General features: G+C 41.2%; 2 protein-coding genes across 6 annotated transcripts in view; one reads left to right on the top strand and one right to left on the bottom strand.

Annotated features, from left to right (window-relative positions):
• zgc:65811 (uncharacterized protein LOC393524 homolog) overlaps window positions 1–14,808 on the bottom strand; it is a 635,041-nt gene that overhangs the window by 15,208 nt on the left and 605,025 nt on the right. The gene's annotated exons all lie outside the window — the stretch shown is intronic.
• Window positions 1–14,808, top strand: part of LOC125879894 (meiosis inhibitor protein 1) — a 103,041-nt gene that overhangs the window by 6,129 nt on the left and 82,104 nt on the right. For all 5 annotated transcript variants that reach the window (XM_049562039.1, XM_049562041.1, XM_049562036.1 and 2 more), the window contains 4 exons: window positions 725–775; window positions 1,922–1,995; window positions 3,846–3,951; window positions 10,566–10,775. In XM_049562039.1, coding sequence (XP_049417996.1) covers window positions 725–775; window positions 1,922–1,995; window positions 3,846–3,951; window positions 10,566–10,775 — 441 coding nt within the window. The remainder of the gene's footprint in view (window positions 1–724; window positions 776–1,921; window positions 1,996–3,845; window positions 3,952–10,565; window positions 10,776–14,808) is intronic.

Here is a 14,808-nt window from a genome sequence, read left to right as displayed (position 1 = left end):
GTGGTGGCAATGTTAAGTCATGCCACTGTGGAGTAGTTCCTTTATATCCCAACTTTACCTTTTTACTTCTGGGGATTGCATTCATGGGAGTGCTGTTTATTGTTAAGATTATCTTGCTGAACAAAATGTGCAAGTGTTGTAAACTTTAGTTTTCGGCAATAATCTGAAATCCAGTGTAAGAATCCCATTGGCTTTTTGCTGAGGGAACCAGGGGGGTGTTACAAATAAATATCAGCCCTGTAGCACTCTACAGCCCGCCAGAAGATCAATGTCAGTGTGCTAAAATGAAGAACAATATACTTTGACACACTCACATAGCAGAGGGGACTGTGCTTTATCTGGAGCTGCACCCACTGATCAAGCTCCTTTTTGCTCGATTTAACACATTCCTCTCGTTTTCAGCTCCAATTGGTGATACACAGCCCATTCGGCCAATAACGATAGCTTGTGACACACCCTATCTGCGCCAATTAATCAGCAAAACCGATAAATTGGGTGACCTCTAGCACAAACTGTACAGTCTGAACAGTTAGACCTTTATTTTTGTAATTGTATAGTCTATTTTGTCAAGCTACCATACTTCTTAACCTAGTTGGTTTCTTTAATGTAGTATGAGTATTCATTATGTAGCTTCCTTTTTTTATAACACCTCTGTGAGATCTCTGTACGTTGCAGTGGGATTGTGCTGTTTAAACCTAGCCTTTCATTACTGTTCTGTCCCTAGGGATGCTTCACACTGTGGAGGACCCAGCCACTCTGGAAAAGGTTGACCAAGGTGAAAAGATGCCTCTTTGTGTTTTGGATACTGTGTGTGTGTGTGTGTGTGTGTGTGTGTGTGTGTGTGTGTGCGTATATACATACACCCCTACTCACATTACACTCACATAAACATACACACTTGACATTTTATCTAAGTGTTATAATGCAGATAGTGTGAGAGTGCACACACACACTCGCACGCATAGGCTGTGAGTCACTTTTTATTTCAAAGACACTTACACAAGAACTCCTTGTGACTGTGATAATGGTTACTAAGGTGATCCTACAATGACTCCACATACGAGTTTCTAAACTTAACATTTTTTGAAGGCTTTGACCTCATTTCACATGTTGATATTCTCTCCATGCTGCACTCTGCAGTACCTTTTCTCTTTGTATTTAATGATCAGTGTAAGCTGCCATATGCAGAATTTGTCAGACGTTGGCCTCTCAGCGAACTAGCTGTTTTTAGCGCACAGTCAGATTTGTCTCACTGCGGCAAAGTCTTTCAAAATGCAAAAATGTTTTGCTAAGTGCAAATGACAGAATGATTTTATGGTAGCTGTCTTAAAATGCCCAAGGGACCACTTTGCTGTAATAGTTAGTAGAGTGCTTAAATTTTGACACTGCTTTTGCTCTTTGCACAGGGAATGTGTGAAGAACACATTATGAAACTCATCTGAGCCCTATAAATAATGCAGTCTTAATGTATGTATGAGGAGAAACAAAGAAGGGGAAAACAAGCCAGGGATTGGAACCTTTCTAACATCAGTCAAGCAATCAATTCAGAGAGCCTTGGTTTTAGCTGAGAGGTATACCTGCATATTGTCCTTAGGGCTGTGACATCAGAAACAATGTGGACTGTTGGTAGAATATAAAAACATCAGAGCGAGTCTCATGAGCCCTAAGGCACAACATGTATTATCACAGTTGCTTACAAAATAAACACAGATTAGGCTACTCATTGATGTTGAATTTATAAATACCTTGAACTGATATTTAGTTTTCCTCTTTCTCATAATTGCAGAGATTTTCCTAGAAAAGTGGCAAGCTGTACCGAACTGTGATGTTTATTTAATGAACGCGTCTCTGTGTTTGTTGTTTGATGTTTTTTTTTTTGTCTGTGTAAATGCATGCATTTGTGTGTGTTTGTGTGTGTCAGTGCTGGTTCAGCTGCTTTCGGAGCTCCAGAGTGAGCTGTCATATCGCTTTGTTTTGGATGAGATACAAAAACAGGTGAGGCAAACACATTTACAGACATATATAGAAACACACCTGCTCATTTACACGTGCAGGCACAGAACATGGATCAACATCGTAAAATGTTTAACAGCACTTGTGAAATCGACAACATATCCTCCCAGGGTTGTTTAGTAAACAGACAGTGTGCTTGTCTCCCTCTTGCTACTGTTGTGTCACCTCTGGGAGAGGCAGTAGTGGAAAAGCCTCATTCAGCAGCCGCTGCTGCAGGTGGAAAACGGAGAAGCTGTGTAAACTGATGATGACAGAGAGGTATAGCGCAAGGTAGAGGTGTAGACATGTGTGATTAGTCTGATAAGAACGTTTTAAAGAAAATGTATTTTTAGAGCACTCTGTTGAGAATTCAGATTTTTAGAGCAAACTGACTACTGGAAGAAGAAGCAGGTTTGTTTCCAGAGTTATAAAAAATGAATTACAGGGATGTGTCCCTGAATAAAATATACAGTGATCTGAGTATATGTTGGGGTGTTGTAGTACGTGTAGTTGCGTTTGTTTTAATGTAACGTAAATTAAAAGAATAATTAATACACGGTTCCCAAGGTCATGAAACTCCTTAAAAAGTAAAGTGTTTCGAAAAAGTGATTTATGGGCCTGGAAATAGTTTGGAAATAACAGAATGGCTTGGAAGACGTTTGAATGTACATCGTTTTTGTTTAAAACATGTTCCTATAAATCCCAAAACATGTCTAACGTTTTGCAAAATATGTTCCTTGTATTACTAATTTTAAATCTAGTGCTGTGCTACTGTTAAAGTGTCATAACGTTAGCCAGAGTGGGAGGCTGCTGTAGTATCGCACTCATCACACTGTTGTCTCCAACTAAATCTCAGCCTGTAGGTCAAACAGTTGGCTATTAATGGGGGTTATTTATAGACAACACTAAGCATAACAACACCTGTTTATTTAATCAAATATACATTTTTAATGGTTGAATCACCAGCTATTGTGATCAGGATCTCTGTACATGTATAGATATTTGGACAAGCAATATTCAGCCATTGTGTTGGGTCGTTGACTTTCCTCACCCCGTCATTGACAGGGGAAGACCTTGTTCACACAAGGTCGCCAAACAGTTACTAGTCATGTCTGCAGGCCAACTACAGGATCTTTGGCTTTCGATCCCTCAAAAAGGGGTGTGTCCTTGACATATGTGAAGTCACGTATGTGCTGGTCTGGATTATTGTCATGCGACAGCGGTGGAAAAGTTAGCAAGCGTTAGCAACTTGCTTTTCTGCAAATGTTTGGAAAGCGTGTTAGCACTGTCGCCTCGCAGCAATAGGGTTACTGGTTAACCGGTCCCAAGGAGATACTTCTTTCTCCTGATCACCATTTATTAGACCAAGCATACATTCGTAAGATGCTATTTCCACCATTTCATTAACCCATTCTTTCATTTTAAACTCATTTTAAACTACTTAAATACAGTCATTGAAATGGGGTAAAATATAATAGACAAGTTATCGAAATTTTTGGTGGAAGTTTGTTTGTAAATATAAGTGTTAACACTGTAATATCATAGTAAAAGTCACATTTTTTTATGCCTGTTGTGCTGACCCAAAAAGGTGATTTTGAAAACCCTACATAATACATCATAAGTAAATGTGCACCGACCACCACTGTTTTTCTCATCAGCATTATGTTTTGTCATTTGTCTTAGTTATCTTTTGTAATACTTGCTCATTTCTGCTTGCAATATTGTAGACTCTGTGTACCGGATATCTTGGCCAACGAATTAACGTGCATGAGGACAGCCTGGCCATGTTTATCCAGACAAGTTCCTATTCATTGTTGTATATCTATTGTTGATTTTTCATTTTCCCTGTGCAGCTGAATGACCAGCCCAATGTGAAGGGTTTTCAGCACACCTTCAACTTCCTGGGGAGGCTAGTGGAAGCAGTCCCCAGCGTGGCTTACAGACTGGTGACTCAGTACGGTGAGACACTTCAACACACACACACTCTGATCTCTCAGCTAAATGAGCACTGGTGTACAAAGGGAAACAGCACTATGTTTTCATGTGTATTGCTATGCTCTCATAAAGTAGCACTTATAGTCTATATCAGTCTGCAAAAAGCACCAAAAATATGAGTCCACTTTGGTGTTGACATTGCTTTGTTTGAGGGCAGGTGATAAACAGCCATTGTATTAGGAAATGTCAGCAATTCATATCATTCTGCCCAGTTAAGTATTAATACCTGACAAAAGGGTGATGTATTTGCTTATTTAGTAACTGACAGAATGACATTTAGAGAGTTACATATTCGTTTGAGGGAATAGAGAATCCATTATAAAAGAAGTACTTGGGACAGCTTTAAAAATGCAAGTGAGTTAGGATGAGGTCAAATCTCAGATAGCTCATCATGCTGTCACATCTCTCATGTGTATCTTCACTGTGCCGCCTAAAAAAAATTGGCAAGAAAAATAATGAGATGCAGGGGCAATTCACCTTGAAAGCCGAGATCCGGAAATATATTAGAAATATTACAGTTCACCTCCAACGGAAGAATGTGATATGAAAGAATATTTAATTTGCAGCATCCCTTGTTCCCTCTGCGCACGGATATCCACAATTCTATCATGACAGCCTATTTTGACCTTTTCAATAATATCACTAATGCATAGAAATAGTTGTGCTGTGTCCACTTTAGAAATAGTCCTCCCTGTGCTGTGCCCAATTCCACTCCCTCTGCCTCTGAGAAATGGGGAAAAAAGTCACAAAACTGTATTTTTCATATCCTTTCCCATGCACTTTCTCAATTCAATCTCTCTAGCTGCTATGACCTTTTCAATTACGCTCCAGCTGCATTGAGATAACCGTGCAGTGTTCATACTTAAAATTCTATCTGCATTGCCAATCCCAGGCCAGCTCTTGCTGAAAATAAAAAAAGCTGCAAAAGTTACGAATACATGCTTATCCAACCTTTCTCCTGAAATCCCCAATATACAGTATATGGATATATTTGTATCTTTATATCTGTGTACACTTCTGCAGTGTAGAGGCAGAACAACAACAACTCACCACACCTCCCACACGCACAAATTTAATCTCCGCTACAACCACCTGTATGATGTCTGTCTACTTACTGAACCATTACGGCACTCTGTTTAAAGGGCCTCGTTAATCAACTTGTGTGTGTGTGTATGTGTGTTGTAGTGTGTTTGTATTACCCCTGAGTGCTTGTTTTTACAGGCAATGCGAGCCTTGTGCCAAATAAGCAGGCAGCATTTTGCTATGCTACGTGTGTCCACCTCCCTATGTATTTTCATGAGTTTTACAAGCTCCCCTGAATAGCCAAAGGTAGCAGTGGGTTGTTGCGATGCTGATGCAAGATGGGGGCTGCCACTATTGACTGTGTGTGCCTGTCTGTGGCCTGTCACTCAACAAGTCTCTGTGGAGCTGTTTGGACTAATGACAGCAGTGCGGCAATGACAACACGAGCCCAGAGCACCCGACACATTTCGCTCTCTCTGTGACTCGCTGTCTGCCTGTCTATCTCACTGATTTACCTCTCGGTTTTCTCACCCCTTTGCTTTTCTTTTTCTGAATCTGTCTTTTATTCACTCTCTCCTTCCACCTCCCTCTCTCATTTCTGCATTACTGGTGTCTTACTCCCTTAGGTCCTGACTGAGGAGTGGATACAGACAAAATGAGAGAGCAGGGCGGAGGGATGAAGCATTAATGAGATAAGGAAAGAGGAGGCAAGGATGATAAGGGAGGGAAAGCATAATGGTGCAGGCTGCAGTGTTTCTGACAGGTCGGGATGGTCAGAGCCCCCAAATCCGACAGTTAAGTTGTTAAGGACATAGTATCTCTAATAAGGGAGGGTGGGTGTTTGGTTTGGCCAAAGAAACGCATTTTATATGTGGGAAACGCTACAAGCTGAAAGGGTAAAAAGCCACAGAGCAAGCCAGAGAAAGGTTTAGTTAAGCAGGCTGAAGCAAAGAGTGCAGAACAACAGAGGAATACTGTAGAAAGCAGATCACAAGCTAAACAGAGAGTGGTGGTTCACAGCGTCACAGTGGGGCTAAGAAACAGTAAACAAGGCAAACGGAAGTGAACCTCTGGTTTTCTCTGTTCAAGAAAGCAAAGAGAAACGTTTCATCTTTTTTCTTTCCATCCTTTGTGCGTCTGTCTCCGTGTTGGTTTGCACACGTCATAAAATGTGGTGTTAAACAGCAGTAAAGCTTTTTTATTTTCCACCCATCCATTCACCACTCTTAAATTGTGTTCCTTCCATTTCCATCCGCTGTTTGAGGAGGTCTTATCTCCCTCCTCCCCCTCTTCCTTCTTCACTCTCTCCTTCTCTCTCTATATGCCTGGCTCTCATCTTGGCCGCCTCATATATTTTGGTTTAATCAAACATGTCTGGGAGCCTCTCCTGCCTCACATGGGTTTTGATCTGCTTCACAGAGCAGCTGGGCTTGGGCTTGGCTCTCCTCCTCTGTCATCTCTTTCTCTCTCTGTTGTACACTCGCTGACTCTCTGTTCCTCTGTCTCCTTTCACCTCCAGCACTGCCCCGCACTTAAACATTGTTTATTCCTCTCTTCTCAAAGACGCTCTTCATACTTGTTTCCTATCTTTCCTCACTCTTGCCACTTCTTTCTCCCTCTGTCTGTGCCTGACCTTCCATTGTGTGTACCCTTATTTAGTCCCAGCTTTTGCACTCTTATAATTTGATAATAGCCACATAAATATAGTACTTATTATAGCTGTCATGTAAACGCCCAAGGTTATGGTATCCTTGATTAACAAAGCTGGGTTCTTAATTTATTTTTCTCCACTGTGCCAGCACATTTCGTCCTTTTATACAGTACTGTGCTGCTGTAGGCCTATACTTTGACCTCTGTCCCTACTGTTGGGGATGTGGTCATTGGCAGAAAGTTGCCATTTGTTCACTGAGCTACGGTAGATGGATGGTGTTTGAGAATCAGCCCGCAGTTTGCTCTGTGTCCTGCTGTCATTCTTGGAGTACACACCAAGCCGCAACTTCAGAGGCTGAGAGATGGAGCTAATGTGGAAGTGCCAAAAACTGCAGTTTATTGAATGGCCTCTTGAGGCTGGCTCCAAAAACAGAGCCCCATGGACCCCAAAGTTAAAATGACAGCAGAAATAACTATGTTGACAGCCTGGTACAAATAACAGCTTTGGTCTCTTTAGCTTATTTCAATGTTCATGACAACTGCACAGGACTGAAAGCTCAAGGTTAAGCATATTTAAGGGCGGGGCTACTTGATTGACAGGCTGTCTGTGAGGCGTCAATACCTGGTAGCTGCAGTCTGTGAGTCAGATTCACCCCTCGCTCTTACAGATTTCTCCCCTCATCTCCAAATATGGTCACTTCTGGCTCCAAAAAACATGATGGCTACAGCCGAAACGCTGAACTCGAGGTTCACAAACCAATCGGTGACATCACGGTAGCTATGCCCATTATTTATAGAGTCTATGGTACACAAACACACATTGTTTTACTACTTCTGTCTTCATTTAAAGTATATTTGTTTTGTTATTCTTTTTTTGCTGTTCAAAACAGGCACACAAAACAGAGACATCATAAATACTAATTAAGCATGACCATCCCTCACATGTACAGTACTGATAACACCTTATTGGACAAAGCTTTTTATCATAGTTATTATTCATATGTAATGTAAGTAACATATCAGGCAAGGATCACCACTTCCTGTTACACTTCTGTTACTCACATATATATAGTAGCAACATCTGTCCCACGTAGTCTACCGCCACCATCATGACGTCATTCATCATGTCACTATCAAACACAGTAACACTGTCAACCTCACACTAATGAGCCGTTCAATATTGTATTCATGTAGGGGCCCCATATGTTCAGAAATACCTCCTGCCTGTTGTCTATTAAAAGGGATGATTTTTAGCAATTCTCTACAATACTCTATGAAATTGGTGGTTGTTAATAGGGGTTGAAACAGTACACACACCCTGGTTTAAGAGTGTGGTACAATGGCAAAAAAAAGCAAAATAATATGTTTCTTTTAACTTTCTTTTTTTAACAAACAGTAGTGCAAGTGTCAACGACAGACAAAGCCCCTTATCCATTGCAGGAACTTTTATCAGTTACCCGGGATTTTGGAACACCTCTGCGCGTTTCCACTGAAATTACCCGCGTAATGCAGCGTTCCGCACTTCCTGGTACGGGCAGCTGCTTCAAACTTTATTTCATTTCTACAACCTTCACTTCGTTTGTGTCTTGATTAAGGATGGGTACTAAATTAGCCCTGGGACGAAACTATCAAAGACCGTTGTATTGATAAGTGCTAATGGTATCAGGTCTTTTGTGCCGGCGCTGAACTCCTCCACATACATGCACAATAATAAGCTCAAATGACAGCTGTCTGTATGTAGACTAACTGAGTTTGTCACTTCTCTTAAAATACTTTTAAAGTTAGCTGCTGGCTGAGAGAAACAGCCGCTCCAGTCTCTACCAGCACTAATGTTACCATGTTACCAGCCAACAAGGTGGCGTAGCTAAATATAGGGCACACGCCGAATGATCTACGTCATCAGCCTGATCTGAATATATTTCCCAGACCTTTGAGGTGTGGTGGAAATGCAAACCACACAGATTACCAGGAATTCTTTTACCCAGGTAAATAAATTCCTGGTAATAAAAGTTCCTGGAAATGTTGGTGTAAAAGGGGTAACATTTTGTACTCTGGCAACTTTGGTGAACTATTTTCATAATAGTTTTTTCCTCAGCTCAGGAATCTGGTTGAGCCTTTGAATGTTCGTTAGCATAGTGGTTGTGTTTCCAATTACAAACCTTGCAACTACAGAGCAACGTCGACGCATCATCCTCGTCTTACACGCAATTCGCTCTCCATTGCTCTCGTAGCTTCTTAGGAACCTGCAGGCAGGTCGAGCTTCAGCGTTTCATTTGACTGACTTCACGCCAATCAGCTTGTTGTTTTAACCTCAGCACAATCATAAGTGCTGTATCGTAGGCAACGGGACTTGCTTGAGTTTCTTGAAGACTCTCATCATTCAATCAAGTCCAGTTGCCTATGTATGCTGTTAGCGTACATATAAGTTTCTGGGTGAAACTAGAGCGTGTGAACTTTGGTTCTGCATTATGTGCATCAGCCTATATACCGTGTATTCTGCGTGCGGCTACATGCACTGAACCATAACTCCTGTTTTGTGACAGCTTGGCACGAATACACAAACCACCACAGCCCCAGTAGTTAATGTCACTTCTTTCAGTTCATGTTTTCACAGAGATTGTAATTACCTCAGCCCACAAGGTTATGTGATTTGGTTGGTTTGTCTGACTGTTGGTTTGTCCTGTGTCTGTCTATCAGCAAGATTATGGAAAAACCATTTACCGATTATCATGAAACTAGGTGGAAGGGTACAGCATGAGCAAGTAAGAATCCATTAAATTTGAAGCAGATCTGAATTGTTAACATTGCTAAATAGGGCATTAGGCCTTAGCAGAGGTCTGTGCTCTGTGAATGCCCTTCTAGTTATTTAGAAGATACTGTGGCCTTAAGGGCTGTATGATTGGATCTGTGTTTTCTGTCAGCCTGAACTTAAATATCTTCATTTGATAGGCACAGCTTCTTCGGACATTTCAGTGCAAAAACAGTAGTAATATTAAAGATGCTAACTCTGTTATTCTAAGGTCAAGGACTGTACATGCACACAAATGCTGTTGCCCATTAGCAGCAACTTATTCATCACGCTGTTTATGTATTTGTAAATTCTGTCTCTCTACATCTTACATCTGTGTCTCTCTTTACTCCTCTTTTTGTGGCTGAATGTGTGTATGGCTCTCCCTCCTTGCATCTGTTTCATACTCTCTCATCCTCCGGCTTCCTCTCTTTCACTAACTCAGCCTTTCTACCTCCACCTGTCTCTTCTTATCTTCTCTTTCGCACCATCAGTCTCTCCATAAGTGTCTCTCTGTCTTTCTCTTTTCCCTTCTTGTGAATCTAAATCATGCTGTCTCTGTCAGAGAGCCAACCTGGGAGTCTCTGGCTCAGAGAAGAGACTCCTATCCCACCACTTTGTATTTTTTTTTAAATCTCCTTTTCTTCCACCTGCCATTTTACTGTGCCGTCTCCTCAGTAGCCAATCTTCAATCCTTTCATCTTCATGGCAACTTTCCCTCCATTGTTGGCTCTGCCATTGTCTGTCATAGCTAAAGAGGTTGTTCAGGTGAAACTCACAAACACACTTTGTTCCCAGTGGTTTGCACCATTTCCATGTTGTTGTCTCACTGCTCTCATTGTTGTCTGTTAATCTGCGCTTCCCTCACAATATATTTCCTTTAACACTCCTCTGGGAATCTTTGTCTGCTCCCTCTAATCTTACGATATGGGTATCTGTGAGACACACAGGTAGATTAAACACACTTTACTTGATTTGTTGTATTTATATGTAAGATATTTGTTGTGGTTGCACCAACCCAGTTTCCCCACTTGATCATGTATTTATCCTCGTCTTTTATTCCTTACTAGTCCCTTTGTTTGTGTTTACTCATCTGTCTCCCATTTCTGTTCACCAGTGTCCTTGCTGGCACACCTGTGCTTGGCCTGGAATCACCCAGATGAAGTGTTGAAGGCTTCGGTCCTGTATGTGTGGCTCAAACTGTTTGAGACAGCTGGGGGCTCAGCAACCCAGTCCTTGCCCGTTGCCATCAGGGACAGAGTGTGTTTCCTGTTGCTGCAGACCTTAACCAATGGCAGTTCCCCCCAGCTCATCAACAACTGCGTTGGTGAGAAAAAAAAATCATCTTTTATTGAGTTTATTCAGCTGTCTGGAGCAAAGCTAGAATATATTTTAAATTAAAATATTCATCATGAGCTGAAAGTTTTCATGACCATAAGTTTTGTGACTTTTGAGCCAGTTTTTTTCCACTTTGTAGAAATGTACTTTTTCAAAATAACTGTATGAGAGCATCATTAGCTGCCTGGATGAAAAATTATTGGCCTCATTTAGATTTATTAGGCACTAGTGAGATTGAGTTTCTGTCATCTAAAGGTTTGAAGTTGTTGAGATCAGTACAGCATGCTTAGCATGAAAAATACAATTTGCGAGATAGAGGAAAGATGTTATTAAAAATGGATGAAATTTTGGCGCTGAGCACAACAGCAACTAGTTTGGTGACAGTCTGAAGGAAAGGCTATTATGTCATTTGAAATGTATGAAACACAACTTCACGCCCAGCTGCCTGGGAGAGAGTAAGGATGACGGCTAATAGGGGTGAGGACTAAAAAGAAAAGTAAAAGATGTAATAGCGTTGGTGGCATTTATGTTGTTTCACGTCAGGTTTTTATGCAAAAATAGTCACTTTTAAGAAATTTGTCAGAACCAAAGTGAATCAGTCAACTAATGTCTTATCATAAGATGTTTCCACTCCTTTGTAGGGGTCATTGATAATATTATAAAGCTGTTTTTTAATTAGAAAAAGCTAACAGGTCATAAAGTAACACATTTATCATCATCTTTCTCAGTGAAGATCCAGAATCTACTTAAGAGTGAGGCAAGATGGACATAGACGAGGGATTATACTGAGATGAAAGAGTTATTATCTTGTAGAAATTTTGAGTTATAAGGATAATAAGCTTGCCAGCATGTGCAGTGGGTGATAACCACAGTGGAGTTATTGAAAAGGAAATAGAGTCATTATCCCCTAGAAATTTGGAGTTGTTTTATCACCATATTAACTTTGGAGAAAGGTGGGATCCACTGTGTGCTTGGAGTAGAGGTGCGAGGTTGGTTTGCTCTGGCTTTTAGTGTAGCTGCAGTTGAGCTTTTACTGTTGTTGTTTGTGTTATTTTGAATTGATGTAATCTTAATAAGCTTACCCTCACCAGCCCCGGTGAGAACAACAACATGGAGGAATTTAACAGGATTATTCTTCTTCTTCTTCACTGCTGTATTATAAACAGAGTGTTAACGGCATTTCCATGAAAAGAAATATGCTTTTTATAATGTTTAAAAATTATTTTTTTGTGTTGTGTTTTATTACTTTGTGTCCAGATGGCTGGAAAGGAAAAGAAAAGCTGTGCAGCTGGGCAACATTTAATTGCTAATTATATTACTTTTTATTGCATTGTGCATTTGGGTTTGGATTTGTGTACAGTATGTTCTGGTCCTAATATCCTTTTGTGAAACTTAAATCAGTTTTGTGCTATTACAACAGGGTAATGAAGGGCCTCAGTGGACTTACATGCCTCTGTGCTCGTCAGTGTGGTAGTATGACGCTTGAATGGACTTTGGGCTCGGCCTTATGGTTGATGTTTATCATTATTAGCTGTATATTCATCTGCTTTTTGTCATGCTGATCTTTCACAAGGTCTCTTCCTTTTTTTCTACCAGATGAGGACTTAATGTTACCTGACTTCTTAAACTCTGATTAACAAGTGGCCACGGTATGTAAGTGAAAATGATCAGATTTTATTCATGCCATGCTTTGGTAAGATGCATTCTGCATTTTCATGATCACAGATACAAACAGATTGTGACGAATCTCCCCACCTGCAGTATCTACGGCTGAAATCTGTATTGCAGAATCTCATATCTCGAGGCGCTACTGTATACTGGCCTCAAATAAAGAAACAGATAATAAACTGGAAAAGATTGTAATAAATAGAGGCACAGTATCTGAACTTTACAGACTTATATTTCTCTGCATGGATAAATTTAAATTACAATGGGATCATGATCTGAGAAAACACCCACCACTGGAATAAAAGGACACTATAATGTGACGTACAGCACAAATTACTTTTCAAAAGGTGTTTGAGTCTTATACAGATAAAGATTTTATACCATATATATAACTCCATAAAAGCTGAATAAACGGAATTCTAATATGTCAGACCTATTTTGACATGGCGGTGGAGAGAGGATCTTTAATACATATGTTATGGCATTGCACAGAAATAAGACAGTTTCAGGAAGGAATCAAAAATATGTTTAATATTATATGCGGATATATCACTTTGCTCAAAAGTGTGACTATGGCATTCCTTTCAGTGAAAAAGATCATCCTTATGAACCGAAAAGTAAGGCAATCATTTTTTTGTTTGAATTACTGCCTAAAGGACTTCATAGGACTGATAATGATGGGATGTGCAGCCTCAGCCCTGCAGGGGCTTTGCAGAGATTAAGGGCCCTATTTAGATGGTCTAAAACGCAAAGCGCCAGGCATGCGGCGCATGGGCGTGTCCCAGTCACTTCCTAGTTAGACAGCGCGTTTTCAGACTCTGCGCCATGGCGGAGAGTCTAAAAGGGTTGGACTTACTCTGTGAATTAGTCATGGGTGTGTTTTGGGTGTATCATTCAATAAGCCAATCAGAGTGTCACCTCTCATTCCCTTTAAAAGAGGTGCGATTGGAGCGCATGGCGGAGAGCTAGTTAGATGGCGGACCTACCAACTGGAAAGAGTGAGCGTTTTACAGCTGAGGAGACGATAAATGTATCTCTATATCGACTGTCCCGTCACATCTGATGTCAGATCAAAGGGGACTGGCACCGTTTGGCACGTGTAATGGAAACCCAACCTCATTTGATTACAGTAACACAGCTGCAAACTAATGAGTTCACATCCCTCTCAGCCAGCCACAAACAGCCACAGCATCAGATAGGGAGTATATATTCAGCATCTGTCATCTTAGAAAAGCCAAAAGAAAAGAAACAGAGTGAGACTGCGAGAGAGAAAGAGAGAGCGCACGCGCACGAGAGAAACGCTGTCAACAAATTGTAAGTTATTCAATTTATTTTATTTTAACCTGGGAGGTTAGAGAGCCCAGCTCCTTCTCCAGCATCCTGAACCCCCCTGCCTGAAGGTGCAGGAAGGGCTGGTCCCGTGGCTGCACCCGGGCCCGTCTGGTCTGGCTGCGTGCTGGCTGCGGAGCTGGGGTCATCCTCCTCCTCCTCCTCCTCCTCCTGACAAGATGATCTTCAGTTTTATGTTCTAAAAGCTTTTTTTTTTACATATACAGTACAGGCCAAAAGTTTGGACACACCTTCTAATTCAATGCGTTTTCTTTATTTTCATGACTATTTACATTGTAGATTCTCACTGAAGGCATCAAAACTATGAATGAACACATGTGGAGTTATGTACTTAACAAAAAAAGGTGAAATAACTGAAAACATGTTTTATATTCTAGTTTCTTCAAAATAGCCACCCTTTGCTCTGATTACTGCTTTGCACACTCTTGGCATTCTCTCCATGAGCTTCAAGAGGTAGTCACCTGAAATGGTTTTCCAACAGTCTTGAAGGAGTTCCCAGAGGTGTTTAGCACTTGTTGGCCCCTTTGCCTTCACTCTGCGGTCCAGCTCACCCCAAACCATCTCGATTGGGTTCAGTTCCGGTGACTGTGGAGGCCAGGTCATCTGCCGCAGCACTCCATCACTCTCCTTCTTGGTCAAATAGCCCTTACACAGCCTGGAGGTGTGTTTGGGGTCATTGTCCTGTTGAAAAATAAATGATGGTCCAACTAAACGCAAACTGGATGGGATGGCATGTCGCTGCAGGATGCTGTGGTAGCTATGCTGGTTCAGTGTGCCTTCAATTTTGAATAAATCCCCAACAGTGTCACCAGCAAAACACCCCCACACCATCACACCTCCTCCTCCATGCTTCACAGTGGGAACCAGGCATGTGGAATCCATCCGTTCACCTTTTCTGCGTCTCACAAAGACACGGCAGTTGGAACCAAAGATCTCAAATTTGGACTCATCAGACCAAAGCACAGAGTTCCACTGGTCTAATGTCCATTCCTTGTGTTTCTTGG

The sequence above is a fragment of the Epinephelus fuscoguttatus genome, linkage group LG19 (assembly GCF_011397635.1).
Source record: "Epinephelus fuscoguttatus linkage group LG19, E.fuscoguttatus.final_Chr_v1".
NCBI classification, from domain to species: domain Eukaryota; kingdom Metazoa; phylum Chordata; class Actinopteri; order Perciformes; family Serranidae; genus Epinephelus; species Epinephelus fuscoguttatus.
The sequence above is the reverse complement of the archived record's forward strand: the minus strand, read 5'-3'. Positions and strand labels throughout refer to the sequence as shown.